Source organism: Peromyscus eremicus, chromosome 8a (genome assembly GCF_949786415.1).
Source record: "Peromyscus eremicus chromosome 8a, PerEre_H2_v1, whole genome shotgun sequence".
NCBI classification, from domain to species: domain Eukaryota; kingdom Metazoa; phylum Chordata; class Mammalia; order Rodentia; family Cricetidae; genus Peromyscus; species Peromyscus eremicus.
In genome coordinates, this window is record NC_081423.1 from 3,838,710 (window position 1) to 3,859,276 (window position 20,567).

The 20,567-nt window shown below is 43.5% G+C and overlaps 2 protein-coding genes across 8 annotated transcripts in view; both read left to right on the forward strand.

The window, feature by feature from the left end:
- Positions 1 to 2,205, forward strand: part of Zc3h7a (zinc finger CCCH-type containing 7A) — a 41,534-nt gene extending 39,329 nt beyond the window's left edge. For all 4 annotated transcript variants that reach the window (XM_059269982.1, XM_059269983.1, XM_059269985.1 and 1 more), the window contains exon 23: positions 1,305 to 2,205. In XM_059269982.1, the coding sequence (XP_059125965.1) occupies positions 1,305 to 1,494 (190 nt within the window). In that variant the 3' untranslated portion in view covers positions 1,495 to 2,205. The remainder of the gene's footprint in view (positions 1 to 1,304) is intronic.
- A 5,346-nt stretch (positions 2,206 to 7,551) lies between these two features.
- Positions 7,552 to 20,567, forward strand: part of Txndc11 (thioredoxin domain containing 11) — a 72,839-nt gene continuing 59,823 nt past the window's right edge. Inside the window, exons 1-3 of one of the 4 annotated variants that reach the window (XM_059269987.1) lie at positions 7,552 to 7,944; positions 12,652 to 12,868; positions 18,159 to 18,256. In XM_059269987.1, the coding sequence (XP_059125970.1) occupies positions 7,694 to 7,944; positions 12,652 to 12,868; positions 18,159 to 18,256 (566 nt within the window). In that variant the 5' untranslated portion in view covers positions 7,552 to 7,693. Of the gene's footprint in view, positions 7,945 to 12,651; positions 12,869 to 14,748; positions 14,871 to 18,158; positions 18,257 to 20,567 lie in introns of those variants that run through there. The other 3 variants (XM_059269986.1, XM_059269988.1, XM_059269989.1) reach the window with 3 other exon arrangements.

A 20,567-nucleotide genomic window follows, 5' to 3' on the forward strand; every position in this document is an offset into this window, starting at 1 on the left:
GGGAGGCCCTGGAAGGATATGCAGGTGTACCTGTCCAAACTCACCCTTACCATCTTTGGATTCTCAGCTCTGATTCTCTGGTCTTTGGTCTCAATCTTTGCTCACAATAAATGGTCATCAGAGGTGGCCTTTGGAGGGATGGCTTAGCAGTTAGGAGCACCTGCTGCTCTTGGATAGGACCCAGGTATGCTTTTCAGTAACCACATCAAGTGGTTCACAATCACCTGAATTTTACTCCCAAGGGATCTAAAGTGCTCTTCTGGTCTCTGCAGGCACTTACATGCATAACGGTATGCATACATACTCAGGCATACATACACATACACCTAAAAGTAAAAAGTATTAAGGAAATAGGAGCATAACTATATCACTCCTTTGCCTTAGAAAAATTTTAAATGAAAAGTGGATGTGGGGACTCATGCCTATAATTCTTGCAGCAGGAAGCTATGGCAGGGAAATCACTGTAATTTCAGGTTAGCCTGGGCTACAGAGTATCTCAATGAAAAAAACTAGGTGAAAAATTTTATGATTTTTGAATAGCTATTTTTTTAAAATTACCATTTGGCAGTTGGGCATGGTGGTGCACGCCTTTAATACCAGCACTCAGGAGGCAGAGGCAGGCAGATCTCTGTGAGTTTGAGGCCAGCCTGGTCTACAGAGTGAGTTCCAGGACAGTCAGGTTTTGAAACTCTGTCTCAAAAACAACAAACAACAAAAAAGATTTTCTTATTTTGTATTTTATTTATTCTTTTACATACCTCATCCCAAACCCAAGGCTTGGAAGATGGTCCAGCAGGTATGGGATTGCTTACTGCCCACGCGTGAGGACCTGAGTTCAAAACCCCAGAACATGGAACTTGCTTACTATCAGCCTAGCTTAGGTTCAGTGAGAGACCCTTTAAGGGAATTAGGTGGAGAGTGGTAGATTAGGGCACCCAGTGGTCCCCCTCTGCTGTCCACATACCCCCAGCCCTAGTCCATGCTTTCTGATAAATACTTTTAAGTAAGTTTGCAGGACTTATTTCCCTGTTGTATATCTTGTGCCTATACAAGATTTATTTCCCAGGTTTATGCTTCCTAACTGGGTTTGGGATGCAACTCAGTGATTAGAAGGAACATGTGCTTAGTAGGGAGGAGGCCCTGTATTTTATCCCCAGCAGCAAAAAATGGGGAAAATGATAACTTTTGTGACTGCAGAAGGTGTGTGCAGGTAGGTCCTGCAGCTAGGGAAGAATGTGTTTTCAAGAATTATGACACTTTCTAATTGCCTCACGGATGCTAACCGTGCTGCCTCCTCCGAACAGGTATATGAATGGGTCCTGCACAGAAGGAAGCAGCTGTAAATTTGCACATGGAAATGCTGAACTTCATGAATGGAAAGAAAGAAGAAAGGCCCTAGAGATGAAACTCAACAAAGCTCGAAAAGATCACTTAATTGCCCCAAATGATAATGACTTTGGAAAATATAGTTTTTTGTTTAAAGATTTAAACTAACACGCTGGCTTTCATGTAACCCAATCAGAGCACTGACCAGAACAATTGGAAGTGTTGAAAAGCACGTAGCAGAGGAGCCGCAGGTTTTCTGCTTGATTGGCATCTATGGTTCCTCCTGAGCAGCAACCCCCAGTAGATAGAAAAATGGCTGTTTAATGGGCTGGCCAAGCTCTCACGGAGCCACCGCCTCTGATGGCGCCGTGACTTGCTGCTGGTTGCCGTCTGTTGGACAGACTTTTGGATGAGGTGTGTTGGGGAAGAAGGTAAGGTTTACATCTAGGATGACTCTCTGAGTTGGTCCATCAGATTAAAAACCATGACCATGAGAGAATAAATGTACACTGGGATCAGAATGCATAATGGATGAAATTCTTTACATGTTTAGTGGAACAAATTTATTTAATATAATAAAGTTTGCTACTTATCTGTATGTAGGTTGCTAAAAAGGATTTTAACTCAGATTTTTAAGCCAAATAACCATTTAACACTAGTATCTGTTAAATGGGGTATTTTCTGTATTTGTATGTTTCACTGGTAAGGGAGCCAATGATCATGTACATCAAGAATATTTTGAAAATAATCAATTGACACAAATTTTATTTCTTGGTCTTTTGCTGTTTAAATGATGATTTTTGAAAGATTAAACTTGTACTGTTGTCTAGTGTATGGACCAATATTGCCTGTAATAAAAGATTTTATATAGAGATGACATACATAGTTTTGGTGTGTTTTTTTTTCTCTATAAAGAATTATTGGAACAGGGTTTTAGAGAGGTTTTGTTTTTATTTTTGTTTTTTTTGGTGTGTGGTGTGCTGTGGCTTGGGCCCAGCACTTTTTTAGTTTAATATAATTTTATTTTTTTTAGTTCAGTCTAATCTAGCTTTGAACTCCTGATCTTCCTGCCTCCCAAGTGCTAGAGTTCGGATTACAGGCATGTGCCACCAAGCCTGGGTTTGCAAGTGAGTTGGGTTTTACTTTTAATTCATTATTAATGTGTATGTGTGTACATGATATGTGTGAGTCCACATATGCCACAGTGTGTGTAGGACAACCCTGCAATTGGTTCTCTCCTGCTACCTTTATGGGGTTCTGTTGATTGAACCCAGTTGCTGGAGTTGGGTAGCAAGTTCTTTGTTGTTGTTATTGTTTGTTTTTTGGTTTTTAAGACAGGGTCTCCCTGTGTAGCCTTGGCTGTCCTGGAACTATGTAGACCAGGCTGGCCTTGAACTCACAGAGATCCGCCTGCCTCTGCCTCCCAAATGCTAGGATTAAGGGCCTGTGCCACCACTGCCCCACTTGTTTGCTTATTTCTTATCTACACTTTTTCCAGGGAGAGTAAGATACACTGAGAAGTTGTCCCTGCTGCTGCTGCATCTAAAGATGAAAGAATTGTAGTCTGGGGACAGAGCTGTGAAGTAGAGCACTTGCCTACACGTACACTATAATTCTCAGCACCACACACTCATTTAAACTTTGGAATCTAGACTAGGAAACAAAGTTTGAGGTTTCAAGCACACCAATGGCTTTTTGGTCCCTCAAACTCCCCTTCATCTTCTTGCCCCACCTGCTCAGTAGTTTGCATCTTTCCAGAGAAGTCTATTTCTGCCTCAGTCAGCCCATTTCATGCTCTGGCTTGCAGCCACAGCCTGGATCTCCGTATCACAACACTGAGATTGTTCATGTTGTGGGTAGATCATACCTCATCCTACTGGACAGAGAAAGTAATGTGTGTGTGTGCGTGTCTGCGTGTGTGTGTGTGTGTGTGTGTGTGTGTGTGTGTGTGTGTGTGTGTGTAGAGTGATGGCCCCCTCCAGTCCCCTAATGATAGTTTGGGGCAATGTAATAATTGATATGTCAGTTAGGACTTGGTTATCCATGGGGTAGTTTTTATTTTTAAAGTAATTTTATGTGTAGGGGTGTTTTGCCTGCATGTATGTGTACCACATACATACCCAATGCCCATGGAGGTCAGATACCCTGGGATGAGCTGTCGACCTTTGTGAGCCTCATGTGGGTGCTGAGAATAGAACCTGAGTTCTGGAGAAACAGCCAGTGCTCTTAACCACTGAGCCATCTCTCCAGCCCCCCATCAGGTGGTTTTCATATTAACATTTGATTTTTTTTCTTTTTTTCCTGAAAAAGGACCTCCCTTTGTAATGCTGGCTGGACTCGAACTCACTATGTAGATCAGGTTTGTTTCACCAGAGACCCTCCTGCCTCTTGAGGGTGCTAGGATTAAAGGTATGCTTGGCAGCATTTGACTTTAATTAAAAATTTTCGGTATTCGGGAGGGAACCAAAGGCCTCAAACATGCTGGACTAGTTCCACTTGCCCACCACATTTACAAAAGGTTTGAATTATATGTATGTATGTGTGGGTGTGTACATGTACATTTAGTACCCTGGGAGGGCAATGGATGACCTGGAGTTAAAGGTAGTTGTGAACTACTTGTCCTGGGAACCAAACTTGGGTTTTCTGCAAGAGCAGTACACACTCTTAACTACTGAGCCATGTCTCCAATATCAACCAGGACCTTTTTTATTTTGAAATAGGGCCTTGCTAAATTGCCCAGGCTGCTTTGAACTCTCCGTGTAGTCCTAGAACGTGTGGTCCCCTTGTCTTTTCTCTGGAGTAGTTGGGATCACAGTTGTGTGCCATCAGGCCTGGCTTAGAAAATTACTGATACACTATTCATAATATAAACCTCACTTTTTGGGGAAAAAAAATTAAGAAAATTCACTTTGTAGCCTAGGCTGGCCTCAGCATTTTTAGTGTTGGCATGATAGGTGTGAGCTAGACATAATTTTGTAATATTTTACGTACCTAAAAAATCACACCTTTTACCCAGTATTTCCCAAGTCTACTAACCCCCTTTGCCTCCCAAGCTGTAATCATGAAACTGCTTTTTGTCTCTGTGAAATTTGTCCATCGAACATATTTCATAGAAATGAAATCATACTGATGGCTGGGTTCTTTCGCTGGATGTAATTATTTTACCATTTATCTGTACTTAGGGTTTCTATTGCTGTGATAACACCAATAAAAGCTACTTGGAGAGGAAAGTGTTTTGCTTACACTTTCCCATCACAGTCCATCATTGAAGGAAGTCAGGGTAGGAGCCTGGAAACAGGAACTGAAGCAGAAGCCAAACAAGAGTTCGGCTTATTGGTCATTGGTTTGTGTTCTTATAGAACCCAAGACCACCTGCTTAGGGTAGCACCACCCCTTTGTGGGTTCTCCTACATCAATCTTCAATCAAGAGAGTGCCCCATAGGCTTTCCAACATCTGGATCTTATGGAGACATGTTCTCAATTGAAGATCCCTTCTCTCAGATGACTCTAAGTTGTGTCAAGTTAATAAAAACAACAAAAACAAACAAACAAAAAAACAAACAAAAAACCCCACAACTTATCAGAACACTTCATCCCTTTTTGCGGCCAAATAGTATTTTATTGTGCAACAGACTACATTTTGTTTCTTCATCTACCAGCTGATGGACACGTGGGTTGTATCCACTGCTTGGCTATTGTGCCTGTGCACATTAGTGTGAACTTGTGTGCCTCCAGGTTCGTTGGTTGCAGTAAACCTCCCCATCTGTCCTGGAGTAGTCTGAGGTCGTTGCAGGTTGAGTCCCTCCTACCCTCAGGGACTCCTACACTGTGATTTAGGTGCTGAGTGGCAAGGCTTGCTCCATTCTCCTCAATCCCTTTTTCTTCAAGGCTGCTTGTCCTCTGGGGACCTATTGCATAACACTCACTGTTGAGACTTAGGTCCAGGGATTGTGATCAATTGAGAAATGAAAGGGCAGTATCCCCCAAGCAAGTGGTACAGCTTACAAATATCCTTTTAGCTAGAGACTGGAATCCAGGCTTCTTATGTTTGTTGTAAGAGATGAATGCCAACCTGTGAAAAGCTCATTTTAGGGTCATGATACAATGTCTCCATGAGTTGGACATAGAGGCTGAGGCAGGAGGATAGCTAAGTTTTGGACAGCCTATGCTACAAAGTGAAACTGTCTCAGAAAAACAAACAAAGGGGCTGGGAAGATGGTTCAGTATGTAAGATACTCGCCATACAACTGTGTGGACTTGGGGTTGGAGCCCCAGTACCCACATAAAAAAGTGACCACACTTTGGCCATCTTTTGTAACCCCAGCAATGGGGAGGCAGAGGTAGGCAGATCCCTGGAGCTTGCTGGCCAGCATAGCTTAATTACTGAGTACCTGGGTCATAAATTTGGTAGATGGCATGGGTAGGTTCTCACCTCAACATCTGCCTCTTAGCCATGGTTTAGTCTGTGTGTTCATGTTTGTGCACATGAGGGAGCTAGAGATGTCCTCTACCATTCCCTGTCTCTGCCTTATTTTTGTTTTTTGAGACAGGGTTTCTCTGTGTAGTTTTGGTGCTTGTCCTGGAACTCACTCTGTGGACCAGGCTGGCCTTTAACTCAGAGATCCGCCAGGCTCTGCCTCCCGAGTGCTGGGATTAAAGGCGTGAGCCACCACCGTCCGGCTTCTGCCTTATTTCTTTAAGGCAGGGTCTTACCTTGAACTTGTAGCTAGCTGGATCTCCCCCACAGCTAACAGAAGCAGCAAACCTCATGATTTTGTCTCTGCCCTCCAGAGTACTGGGTTACAGGTGTGTGCAAGACCAGGCCTGGCTTGTTATGTGGTTGTTGGGTCCTAATGGTTGCCCAGCACAGCACTCTTAACTACTGAGCTCTCTCTGGCCCTCAGTTGTTTTTTGTATACATCATATGGCCATAATATTTTTCTCTCTTTTGGTTGAGGCAAGGTCTCATGCCATAGCCCAGGTCTCCAACTCTAGGCAACCCTCCTGCTACTGCCTTCACATGCTGGGCTTTCAGATACGAGCCATTACACCCAACTTCTCTCAAAATTTTGTTTGTCCTGTACATCATTACTGCTACCAGGGGAACACAGTGGATTGCTAGGTTCCTCAGTTGAAGCCGGTTTGGGGTCAGAATTTCTCACTAACTTCCTGACCTTGGTGAAGTGAGTTTTCTAAGCCTGTCTTTCCACCAGTAAACGGAGTATGGGCTGGTAGGACTGCAGTCAAGAGAGGCAGTACCCAGACACACTGTGTGATGGCTAAGGAAAGCTCTATTTTGTGGTAGGCACCTATTGTAAATTCCTAAAAGATAAGCTCCCGGCAAATCTGATTCCTTGTCCCCTTCCCCAGAATTGTAAACTGCCGAGGTAATTAGCTGCTTGCTTTGGCTTTTGTAAACTCGCTTATCGCAATGTAACAGGGATAGGGGCAGCTCTTCACTAGCTGAGTGGAGTGAAGCAGTTTCCCATTCAGCTACACATTACAGAAAAACGCGATAATTGTGGTCTCCACTTAAAAATACCCTTCCTCTAGCCCCTTCTACGGAACGGCGGCACGCCTTCGATTTGGCGTTAAGGCTGTCGTTCTGCTAGTAGCAATTAATAAACTCATTTAATTATAATTTGGATGAGTCTGTGGTCTTTTCCCGGTGGATGTGAACTCTGGAATGTAAATAAAATGGACTCCTTACTTTCTATGAGTCGCCTCATCTAATCCTGAGAGCGGAAGCGTTATTACTACCCACTACTCTGGTGCAGGCAGGTCTCCGTCTGTTTCCTGCCTCCTCCCCACTCCCACCCCCCCCTTCTGAAAAGCAGAGACAACAAATTGCACCTATGCTCTACAGGGTCTGTAGGTCGGAGCACTGGCGACAATCACGGCTCCGAAACTCTAGGGAGAAAAGAGTAGAGCCCCAACAGTACGCGGATCAACTGACGAACGGAAGAACCGGCTAGGACACATCACCAACTCGCTTCTGGAACGAGGATGCAGCGCCTGCGCAGTCGCAGGATGAGGGGCTGGGCCGAGCGTGCGTGACTGCAAACTGCGCAGTCCGTACAAGTGGGGAGGGACCTGTGAAAGGATGACGCGGCCGCGAGTGCTGCGAGCAGTCGCGCAGACTCCGTAGGCTCGGGGGCGTGGCCCAGGGGGCGTGGCTTTCAGGGGGAGCGTGAATTTGCGCAGACTCTGGGGTGGTGGGCGGGGCGTCCCTGAAGTGTCGCTGACGTGGAGGGTCCGGGTTAGCCGGCGCAGCTGCTTGCGAGGTCTGAGAGCGACGTCCGGGGCTGGGTCCCCCGGCCCGAGGCAGCGGCAGCGGTGGTATAAAGCCGGCGACGGGGAGCATGTAATGTCGGAATGCGGAGGCCGCGGCGGCGGCGGCGGGAGCAGCAGCAGCGACGACGCCGAGGACGAGGGTGGCGGCGGCGGCCCCAAGGGCTCCGGCTCCCTCAGCCCGGCCGGGGCGGCGGCGTCCTCGGAGAGCCGGCTCCGCCGCGGATTGCGCGGCGCCTCGCTCATGGCGCGCCGGCGGCCGGAGCTGCTGTGCGGGGCCGTGGCGCTTGGCTGCGCCCTGCTCTTCGCCCTCAAGTTCACCTGCAGGTGAGGCTGCCGGGACTCGGGCTCCATGGCCAGAGCTCCGCCAGCCCGGCAGCGCGGGATCAGCTCGGGGCCTCCGGGGTCGGAGGTCGTATGTCTCCCGCGGGGAAGTGGGCCTCTCCCTGTGGGTCGCAGCCCCCCGCTGTCCCTATTCCGAATGGAGAGCTTTCTGGGTGCTGCCCCTTTACAGTTTTGTACCGAGGGTGTTTGGCCGTGTTTCTGAGCTGCTTTTCACCAGTTGGGTTTTCTGGGGGTGCACATGGCAGTTCTTTCCCACGTTATACTCTGTTTTTCCATCAATTTCATTTTCCTTAATGCTTGCAGTGTAGTGATTTGCAAGCCATTTAGGAGTCTTAATCGCTTTTGGGAATCCAGGCACGCATTTGATGTACTGACAGTCAGTGAGCACTTTGTACTCAGCAGTTGTTAGTGCTGAAGACAAAAATCCCTGTTCCCTCGTGTATTTTCATTGAGGTGACATACAGTGAACAAACACTTCAGAGACCTTAGTAAGTGCAATGCAGGGAATAGAAGGTTGAGGGTAGGAAGGGCAGAAAGGCTTTCATTAGGAGTTTACACGGGAAAGGAAGGGGCCAATGCTGGAATATCTGGGGTACGAGTGTCTACTACAGAGCAGTTAAGTGCAAAGATCTGGAATCTGGACAAGGTTGGTCTTTTTTTTGAAACTTGGGAAAGGCATGAGTAGGCTGGAGTTTAGTGTAGGAAGAGTGGAAGCTAGTGTGCCTCTTTTTAGGAAATGAATAAATGTAAAGTTTATATTTCAGTTATACTTCTCCTCAGATCATCGTTTGAGATTTCAGTTTATACACTGTCTTGTCACCTGTCATATCCTCTTGGCACTTCTGTCCAGAGGGAGATTTATCTGGGTCCATAGTGAGTGCAACAAACACAATGTGAGGTTCCTGTGGTCAAGACGGGTCAAAGGATTGGTGGCTTTAGTGGAAAGGGACTAAGTTTTTAATGTTTGCCATGTGCCAGCTGCTGTGATACTGCTGGGATTAAAGGTCTCCATGCCTGACCTGGAGTTGGAATTTTTTTATCTGAGCAATCACATATTTTATTGTCTTCACAAGGAAAATGCAGAAGTATTTTACAAGGTAGAATATTGCAAGTTGACACTTGGATTCAAATTAAGAAAACAACCCTTTTCCACTTCAAGGAGCTGACTCACTCCAGTTTGTCCAGCTGTGGAAACAGTGCTCAGTGTTTGATCTGAGACAACAGCATATCACTTTCATGATCTTTAATGAGAACAGAGACTTAGGAAGAATAAACAGGGTCTTTTTAAAAAATTTAATTTTATTCATAGTCCAGGTCTGAAATAAATTATTGACCTCTTTAGTGTCTGTTGCTTAGCTGAGTTCAGAGTAGATGATATATAAGAAGGTGGATTTGGAGTTGAACCACAATGAATTATTGTGCATTTCTGGGTATCTAATCCTTGCCCACATCTATTTATGGGCATTCAGTCTCCATGCATTCATTTTGCTTGCTTTCCTTGTACCCTGACTTGAAGGAGAAATGTGTATGTGCATAAGGAATAAAGACGAGTGCATGTAGAGCTGCCTTTCAGAAGGGAGGTTTAAGGGATACATTTCCTATAAGAATTGAATTTGTAAGCTGGCTTCAGAACTCATAGTAAAAGGAGAGAACAGATTCAAGATGTTGTCTTCTGACTTCCCTGTGAATGCCTACACTCACGAACATCTTGCCCAGATACAGTAAAGTTGATCTTTTTTTTTTTTTTAAAACAGTTCATTATTATTCACAACCAACTCTTTTTTTTTTTTTTTTGTATCTACTGCATACATAAGCTTAAAAGCTATAGGAAATCTCTGATTTACATATAATTTTTGAAAAATGTAAAGCACATTTTGAGAGATACATGAAAACTCTAGAGGGACTGTGATAGAGCAGAGGGCCATGTTTCTCTTTCCTGACTGATTTTTTTGTTTAGTTTGTGTTTTATCTGGCTTTTAACTTTAAGAACTCCTCCATCAGTAAAATATAATAAGTTGATGTCACATGTACTTCCCTCAGATTGTATTATTTTATGCTTAGCATACAGTTTTTCTTCTTTTGTTTGGTTTTGGACTGGATCTCATGTAGTTCAGGATGATTTCAAACTACTTTTACCCCTTAAGTGCTGGGATTTCAGGTGTGTATAACCATGCTGGGCTTTAAAAAATAAATCTAAATTATGTGTATGTGTATATGAGTGCATCTGTGTGGATGTGTGCACATGAGAGGAGGTGCCCACAGAGCCCAGAGGCATTGGAGACCCTGAAACCTGAGTTATAGGTAGTCCTGAGCCACCCAACATGGGTGCTGTGAACTTGGGTCCTCTGCAAGAGCAGTGCCCACTCTTAACTGCAGAGCTCTTAACCACCTCCTGGCTTTGTATTTGAGACAGGGTCTTACTTTAACCCAGGCTGGCCTGAAGCTTACTGTCCTCCTGCTTAACCATCTGAATGCTGGAATTGTAAGTGTGTGCCATCATGTCCAATTCATCACTTAATGGATCATGCATTTGAATGGTAGGAATATCCACGAATGAGCAGCCTTTAGAATCTCTTCAGATTGTACCACTTTTTCTCCACAGGACCCTCTCCACCACTGTGTATGGCTATCTGTCTGCTTGTCATTCAGGCCTTAGCTTGAGAGTTGCTTGATTACCACCTTGTTAGAAGCTGCTGTATCCATATCTCCATACTGAGTTCTCCCACAACAGTGCTCGTTTTGTGTAGCTTTTATTACTGATTGTTTATATACTTGTTTGTTTGCCATCTTCCTCCTCCAGGAAGAAAGCTCCTTGGCAGCAGTCTCTGCCTGTGTCGGAAGCACAAGAGCAGTTGCTCAGGCAGATTTTTGAAAAGTTGTGCAAGGGATTGCAGTTTTCAGGTTAGGAAAGTATCCTCCACAGGCAGAAAGCTCTGCAGAGACCACAGTGGGGAAATGTTCAATATGTAAGCTTGTTCCTTTGAACTCTTTTTTTTTTTTTTCCTCCTGTTTTGGCATTCTATTATGGCCTCTAATATCTAGCTTTTTTTTCACTTTGCATAATTGTTTTGAGATTCAATCAGGTTAGTATTATGTTTTTTGTTTGCCTTTTCAAAAAAGATTTATTTATTTTTATTTTATTTGTATGAGTGTTTTCCTGAATGTATATAAGGGCACTGTGTGTACATGGTACCTGCAGAGGCCAAAAGAAGGCATTGGATTCCTGTAAGCCAGCATGTGGGTACTAGGAACTGAGCCTGGGTCCTTTACAAGAGCAGCGAGTAATCCTCACCATGGAGCCATCTCTCCAGCCCCTTCTTGTATTTTTGAAGTTACTACTACTGCAACATTTATTTATTTATGTGGGGAATGTATGGTTGTCAGAGAACAACTTCCCAGAAATTGGTTCTGTCCTATCATGTGAATATCTGGAATTGAACCCAGATCCTCAGCCTTGGTGACAGGCACCTTTACCTGATAAGCCATCTTGCTGGCCCTTGTCTTGTATTTTCCCTCAATTTAAGTAATATTTAATTGTAAGAATATTCGCCTGATGAATCATGCCAGCCTTTATGCTTACTACCAACATTCATTTATTTGGTTTTTGAAATAAGGTATCCTTCCTTGTGTAGCCCAGGCTGGCACTAGATCCTGCCTCTGCTTCCTGAGTGCTGGCCTCTGTGTCTTTATATTCTAAAAAGTATCTCTTTTAGGGGTTTATTTGACAGTCAATTCTTAGTTGAATGGCTTGATCTTTTATAATTAATTGTGATTATCGGTATAGTTGAGTTTTCTTGCTACTTGTTTTCATTTGTCCCTTCTGTGTTTTATTCATATTCTTTGGTCTTTTACTTTCTTTTGGGTTAATGTATTGTTTTAGGGCACTGTGCTCAGGGCTTTATGCTCCGGCATTGTACACATGCACCTGATGGGAGAGTTGTGGCCCCTCTGACTGTGGGGAACCTTTCTAGTTTAGGCTCTTGCTTTGCTCTTCATCTTTCTTACCACTGAATTATTATTTGTATTTGAAGTCTATGTTATTGTTGCTTTTCCCTGGATGCTTTGCATAGGTATAGGCCAACTCCACTTAACAAATGATGTTTTCTAAGAGTGGAGACAACTGTAAATGTGAGCATTAGGTAGCATCAGGGCCTGGAGATCAGTGCCTTGTGTGGAGAGTCAGACTGCAAAGAGGTGAGACCATAGATCATGCAATTCTTCACTGCTCTCTTAGGCCACACCTGCATGGACAATACCCAACATCTGCATTGTTCCAGTCAGGTGTTACCTTAGCACAGTGTATTGCTTTTTGTTTCAAGTACAGTGACTTTCAAACTCTTATTTTCTTATTCAAAAGAGGCCTTTAATTAAACAAACAAACAAACAAACAAAAAACAAACAAAAAACAAACAAAAAAAACCCAAACTGGGTGGTGGTGGTACACTCCTTTAATCCCAGCACTTGGAAGGCAGAGGCAGGCGGATCTCTGAGTTCAAGGTTAGCCTGGTCTACAGAGTGAGTTCCAGGACAGCTAAGGATACACAGGGAAACCCAGTCTTGGGCCCCCTTCTCCCCCAAAACAAAACCCAAACCAAAACAAAGCAGAAGTCTTCTCTGTCCTTCCACACAAAGCTGTAATGGAAGAAGAACATAAGCTGAGAAATCTTGTTTGTGTTTACTTTTTTTTAGTCGAGCAAAAGATGTGATAATACCAGCAAAGCCGCCTGTCAGCTTTTTCTCCTCGAGGTCTCCAGTCCTTGACCTCTTCCAGGGGCAGCTGGACTATGCCGAGCATGTTCGCCGGGATTCCGAGGTAGTGCTGCTGTTCTTCTATGCCCCATGGTGTGGCCAGTCCATCGCTGCCAGGGCAGAAATTGAGCAGGCAGCCAGCCGGCTTTCAGATCAGGTAATACACCCCTTCTACCAAAGAGTCAAGTCTGTGTATCAGAGAGGATGGTCCCTCAGAGGTATTGTGCCAGACTGGCAGTGATGGCCAGGTGAACTCTGGAGACTGTCAGGTACAGAGCCTATGAAGAAGCAAGAAGGGTCCTGTCATGATGGTCAGAGTGGCAAGAATGGGAACCAGTTCTTTGGCTTCAGAGGGAGTTATGTGCTTGCCCACGACAGCAGGCTGCATGTCACAGTGCTGAAGATGGTAGAGATGAGACCAGAATCCTAGCTCTCTCATGACCAGCTCATGTGGCTTGTTACCTCTATGTTGTAAGTGGTATACAGGCCATGGTGCAAATGTGGAGGTTAGAGGAAAACTTTCAGGACTCAGTTCTCTTGTCTACTTTGTAGCCAGCTACTTAAATACTTATACAGGAAAAATTTATGTATAAAAAACTAACAGTTGTTGTGTGTGGTGGCACATACCTTTGATCCCAGCACTCAGGGGGAAGAAGCAGGCAGATCCCTGAGTTTGAGGCCTATCTGGTCTATAGAACAAGTTCCAGGACAGCCAGGGCTACACAGAGAAACCATGTCTTGAAAAACAAACACACAAACAAAAAAGACTACAGGTACTTTTCACCAAGCCTGATGACCTGAGTTCAACTCTTTGGGAATCAGTTCTCTCCTGCCTTTCTATGTTTCTAGGGATTAAACACAAATCACCAAGTTTTGTGGCAAAGTGCCTTTATCTGCTCATCCATCTCACTGGCCCTATGGTTAATTAAAAAAATAAAAATGTGTGTTTGTACACACACACAGATATATAAAATTTTATGTATATGAGTGTTTTATCTGCATGTATGTATGTGCACCACACATGTATACCTGGTGCCTTTGGAGGTCAGAAGATGGTGTCATAGCTCCTGTAACTGGAGTTACAGATTGATAGCTGTGAGCCACCAGATGGGTGCTGGGAACTGAACCCCCATCCTCTGAAAGGGCAGCGAGTGCTCCTAACTGCTGAGTCAGTTGCCAGCGCAGTTAATTTTTGAGATAGTGTTTTATGTGGTGAAGACTGGTCTTGAATTCCTGATACTTCTGCCTTTTCTCCCAAGTGCTAGGATTAGAGGTGTGTACCACTCCACACAAACCTGAAAATGACTATTTTATGATGCCCCTTTTCTGCCTGTGAGTCAACCATATTTGACAAAACTTCCCTATGCATATAATTTCAAAGTAACTTAGTGTACTAATTGTCGCAGAGGTAGTGGGAAAATGGAAAAGTAACTTGTAGCTAAATCTTAAATATTTTAATGCCAGGCAGTGGTGGCGCACGCCTTTAAGGAGGATCTCTATGAGTTCAAGGCCAGCCTGGTCTACAGAGCGAGGTCCAGGACAGGCACCAAAACAACACAGAGAAACCCTGTCTTGAAAACCCAAAAAAAAAAAAAAACCAAAAACAAAAAAACAAAACAAAAAAACAAAACAAAACAAAAAAAACCAACCAAACAAACAAAACTTAGTGTATTTTAGTTGTGAGTACATGGGCAAAGCATTATGCTTTATGCAGAGCCACTGTGAACAGGACAGTTCCAGATGTGGGTCTGCGGTAAGAAGTGATGAGCTGGTGGCTCAGAGCCCACGGTGAAGTGATGAGTGACTGTCCACAATAGGAAGCAGCTCCTGAAGTTCTGAACTAGATAGTTTTCTGTCTCAGTTTATATAGTAATCCCATTTCTGAGAAATTCTATGAACATAACAGTCATACCTTGGGTTCACACGTAAGATGGGCTTAGACTCTGGGTTTGGAATGTAGTGAACCAGACATTCCAGCATCAATGCAGGCATTTCAAACCACTGTGAGATAACAAGCTGACTCTTACATGTGCAGAACAGTTTTGAGCATTGCAGGACATCTCTCAGGACCTTTGCCTAATCATTGTAGCAAGCAAAAAGCACTCCATAGATTCCTGAGGGCCTGTGCTGTTGGAGAAGCATGATTTGAGCTAACTCAGGTGAGCCCCTGAGCTGCAGAATTCATTCAGAACTCTCAGCTGTTTTATCTTAGAAACAGGAAATACTACAAATGGTGCCTAGGTCTACTGTCTAGTTCCACAAAGCCTTTCAAAACTATTGTATACCTTAAAGTATACCATGTACATTCCTTAGAGTGTTCATATTTCTAGAGAAGGATCCCAGCACTTGGAGGGAGTGACAGAAGTGTCTGGAGTTCAGTGCCATCCTCAAATACATAGTGAGTTTGAGGCCAGCCCAAGCTACATGAGACCCTCTCAAAAGAAAATAAAAAAAGACTGTATGTTTGTATGTGTATATATGTATAAATTATGTTTGTGGTATGTGAATATGCGCGTGTGTATACACACACACACACACACACACACACACACACACACACACATAGCTGACAAGATGGCTTAGTGAGTAAAGACACTTAGTTCCAAGCCTGATAATCTGAAAGTTGAAAGTCATATCATGCCAGGCAGTGGTGACGCACGCCTTTAATCCTAGTACTTGTTAGGCAGAGACAGGCAGTTCTCTGAGTTTGAGGCCAGCCTGGTCTACAGAGCAAGTTCCAGGACAAGCTTCGAAGCTACAGAGAAACCCTGTCTCAAAAAACGAAAGAAAGAAAGAAAGTCATTATATCATATCATATCAACTTTTCAGGGAGGAAACAGGAATTCCAAGGGAGCCCTGGGCAAGCATGTAGTATATAAGCATGGAAGAAAGCACCGCTTTCCTAGTCACTCCCCAGTTCTTTGAATCTGAGAACAGAGGTCTGTCTCCCAGGTAGGAAGCAAAAGGGAAATCCATTGTGTTTCATGTTAAAGTAGTATTGTTTGTGGCTGGTTTAAGCAATGTGTCTTGAATAATGGAATAGTAACAATAGTAGTCTGTGAGCTGTGTACCATGCTCATCTTTACAACAGTCCTTCATGCTTTTTTTTAGCCTTGGCTTTTTTTTTTTTTTTTTTTTTTTTTTGGAGCTGAGGACCGAACCCAGGGCCTTGAGCTTGCACTGAACTAAATCCCCAACCCCTGCTTTGGCTTTTTTTAAGCAGGGCCTCTGGCTTGCAGGGGCTTAGCAGTCTGTTAAGGTCCCACAGTGACAGACAGTAGGGATTGTGCTACCCACAGTGACCAAACCTGTTCTTTTCAGTTCCTTCTAAATTGAGAGTTTATGGGTCTGTGTGCACAGTAGGGAAAAGAGAGTGAATTTATTTTCAGAAACAGGCAAAAATCATTTGAGCCATTTTGCTTAGTCAAATTAGCAAGATGGTAGGTTGTGCCCTATTTTTAAGTAAAGAAAATGAGACATCAATCATAGGTAATGATTATTGCTTTTTCTCCCTTAGAAATGGACTAAGGGGCCAGAGAGATGAGTCAGTGGTTAAGGGAGCTTGCTGTTCTTCAGAGAACTGGAGTTTGGTCCCAGGACCCACGTTAGGCAGGTCACAATCGCCTGTACTGGCCTACAGGGTACAGGGACATACACACACACCATACACTTACACAAACATAAATATATACATAAAAGCTAAAAGTTAAAAAAAAGAAATAGATCCTAAAAACTCTGGAGAGTCCCCACTAAGTTTGAGCACTTGTGCTCTACTTGTAGGCAGAAAGCAATTTCGTTGGTGACTTCATATTGCTTTCTTCATAACTTCTTGTTGGGAGAGGTGGTGCACACCTTTAATCCCAGCACTTGGGAGGCAGAGGCAGGTGAATCTCTGTGAGTTCAAGGCTAGCCTGGTCTACAGAGTGAGTTTCAGGACAGCCAGGGCTGTTATACAGAGAAATGCTATCTCAAAAAAACAAAAAAAAATAAAACAAAACAAAAAAAAAAACCAACAGTATTTTCATTGTATGCATGTGCATGTCTTCGCTGCACCGCATGGTGCCCTGTGCACATAGAAGCCAGAAGGCTTTGCATACCCTGGAACTGGCTGCAAATGTTTGTGAGCTGCCATGTGGGTGCCAGGAACAAACCTGGGTCTTTTGGAAGAGCAATTAACTGCTGAATCATCTCTTCAGGCCTAACTTTTTTTTAGTTTTTTGAAACAGGGTTTCTGTGTTGAACACACACTGTAGACCAGGCTGGCCTCAAACTCAAAGATCCACCTGTCTCTGCCTCCCGAGTGCTGGGGCTAAAGGTGTGTGCAGCTTTTTATTTGTTTTTTTTGGTGTGTTGGAGGTGTGAAGTGTAGAGATATGCTACAGCATGTGTGGAGACCCTGCCTCAATAAATAAATAAATAAATAAATAAATAAATAAATAAATAAATAAATAATAAAATTAAAATCAAATCCCTCCAAAGTATTTATTGCTTGTTCATTTTAACATTTAACCTTAAAAACAAATAATTTTCCTCTTTTGACAGTCTCAGAGTACTAGCTAAACTATGGAGAAGGGTTTTTTTTTGAAATTTATGTATTTATTTTTGAGACAGAATTTTACTATGTAGCCTTGGCTGATTTGGAACTTGCTATGTGGACCTGGCTTGCTTCAAACTCAGTGATAAGCCTCCCTTTGCCTTATAAGTACTAGTATTAAAAGCACACTTGGTTATTTTTCATTAAAAAAAAAAGATTTATTTTACTTTTTGTGTGTATGGATGTTTTGCCTACATGTATGTCTGTACACCATATGCCTGACGTCCTAGGAGAGAGCAGTGGAGTGGAGCTACTGGAGTTATAGATAGTTGTGAGCCACCATGTGGGTGCTGGGAATCAAATCCATGTCCTCTTGAAGAGCAGCCAGTGCCCTTCTGAGTTATCTCTCTAGCCCCTATTTTTTATTTTTTAAGATAAGACCTCCTTCTGTAGACCAAGCTAGCTTGTATGTAACTCATGGCAATTCACCTGAGTCAGCTCCCTCACCCCCACCCCTCATTCCCATGCCCCAGGGTTGGGATTACAAGTATGAGCTACCACTTAGGCCTATCTTTTATTTTAGTGATAAATGTCACCTCTGAAAGCTTGAAACGGGTAGGCGTGGTGATGCACACCTTTAATCTCACCACTGGGGAGGCAGAGGTAGTCAGATCTCTGTGAGTTCTAGGCCAGCCTGGTCTACAAATCGAATTCAGGACAGCCAGAGTGGTTTACACAGAGAAACCCTGTCTCAAAAAAACAAAACAAAAGCTTGAAACAGCTAGTTTGGTTTTTGTTTACTACTTCCTGCTCTGTGGAGGTTGGGGGAGCTAGTTCTGTTTCTACAATTAGAAGTCTTGGTAACTGTTGAGTTGCTATTCATAGTCATGTGAAACCTTCTTTGTCTCTGCAGGTGTTGTTTGTGGCAATTAATTGCTGGTGGAACCAAGGAAAATGCAGAAAACAGAAGCATTTCTTTTATTTTCCTGTAATACATCTGTATCATCGGAGGTAAGGACTTGCGGTGGTATTTCTAGTTCCACCTACTTTCATCAGTTTATCAGTGAAACTTTGTTTCTTTTTTTTCTATGCAAAATTATTAGATAGTCAATGTAGAAAACTGAGAAAATACAGATAGGCAAAAATAAATTTAAAAAAAATGTCAAGGGATTTGATGATTGTGCCAGCCATGAGTGACTAGTGTGTTTTGATTGTCTTTTTCTGTTAATGTACATGTGAGCCCTCTAGCTGTTGACTAGAGATGTATTAGACAGTGATGTTATTTCCTAAATTGTTCTTTCACACTTTTGTGAGAGTCAGTGTAGCTAGATTTTTCCTGCCTGGCCCACAGTCAGGACAAATCTCTCTCACCCGCCAGTCTCACAGCCGCTCAGACCCAACCAAGTAAACACAGAGACTTACATTGCTTACAAACTGTATGGCCGTGGCAGGCTTCTTGCTAACTGTTCTTATATCTTAAATTAATCCATTTCTATAAATCTATACCTTGCCACGTGGTTCGTGGCTTACCGGCATCTTCACATGCTCCTTGACATGGTGGCGGCGGGCAGTGTCTCCCCCTGCCTTCCTGTTCTTTCTTTTTTCCTCTCTGTTAGTCCCGCCTATACTTCCTGCCTGGCCACTGGCCAATCAGTGTTTTATTTATTGACCAATCAGAGCAACACATTTGACATACAGACCATCCCACAGCACGTCAGTGTATGTTTATATCAGTGTATGTTACAGCATTATTTTCAAAAGTATGAATTATTCCATTGTATGGCTTTACTTACATTTTAGCTACTGAAAATGTTATGTAATGCAGAAGTACATCCTGTCCCTCATCCTGTTAACCTGGTAGTGTAGCATGCTCAAGATAATAGCTTTGCCAGGTATGGTGGCACCTGCCTATAATCTAAACTACTTGGGAGGCAGAGACAGGAGGATTATTTGAGGCTAGCCTGGACAACTTAGACTCTATCTTAATCAGTATCCAAATAGCTGGGAGTATTAATTCAGTGGTAAAGTGATTTCCTAACATGGGTGAGATCCTGGGTTCAATCCCTAGTATTGCAAATAAGGGGGAGGGGATAGCATATCATTTCTTTCAATTAGGAAGAAAATTACTAGTGACCCATAATTTTATGTCTATAGTTTTTGGTTCTTTTTGGTTTTTCAAGAGCCTTGACTCTCCTGGAACTTTCTCTGCAGACCAGGCTGGCCTTGAACTCGTAGAGATCCACTTGCCTCTGCCTCCCAAATGCTGGGGCTAAAGGCATTTGCCATCACAACCTGACTTGTCTATAGTTCTGAAGTGACAGGGTGGAACCCCTAAAGTTTCATGATTTTTGGGTCTCCAGTTATATTCATTTTGCCAAAAGTGACAAGCTACCTATGGTTTTTATTTTAAGCTATCTTTTTGGGTTTTTTGTTTTGTTTTGTTTTTTGAGACAGAGTTTCTCTGTGTTGTTTTGGTGCCTTTCCTGGGTCTCACTCTATAGACCAGGCTGGCCTCGAACTCACAGAGATTGGCCTGACTCTGCCTCCCGAGTGCTGGGATTAAAGGTGTGTGTCACCACTGCCCGGCTTCTTGTTTTTAATCTTTATTTTTAGTTATGTATGTATGTGTGTGCCTGTGTGTTGATACAAGCACATGTAGAACAGAAGAGGGTGTCAGAACCCCCAGATCTGGAGTTAGCTGACAGACAGAGGTGCTGGAAACCAAACTCTGGTCCTTTGCAAAAGCAGTTACATCTTAGCTGCAGATCCATCTCTTTAGGCCTAAGATTCATTTTATTTGTTTGTTATTTTTTCTGTGTGTGTGTGTGTGTGTGTGTGTGTGTGTGTGTGTGTGTGTGCGCGCGCGCGCGCGCGCGCGTGAGTCTATGTATATGCACCATGTGCATACAGGAGCTCAAGGAGGTCAGAAGGAAAGCATCAGATCTCCTGGAACTACAGGGGATTGTGGGCCACCATGTTGGTGCTGGGAATAAAATCCAGGTCCTCTGGAAGAATAGACAATGTTCTTAACCATTGATCTATCTCCCCAGACTGTTCATTCATTTATTTATTTATCTACCTATCAATCTATTCATTCCATTCATTCATTCATTTATTCATTCATTCATTCATGGGGTGGTGACAGGATCTCACTATGTAGTTCTGGCTGGCTTGGAACTCACCATGTAGACCAGGATTGCCTGGAAGTCAGAGGTCTACCTGCCTCTGCCTCTTAGTGCTGGGGTCAAAGGTGTGCACCCCGTGCCTTGCTTTGTTGGATAACTGATCTCTGCTGTAGCCTAGGCTGGCCTTATAGTCACTT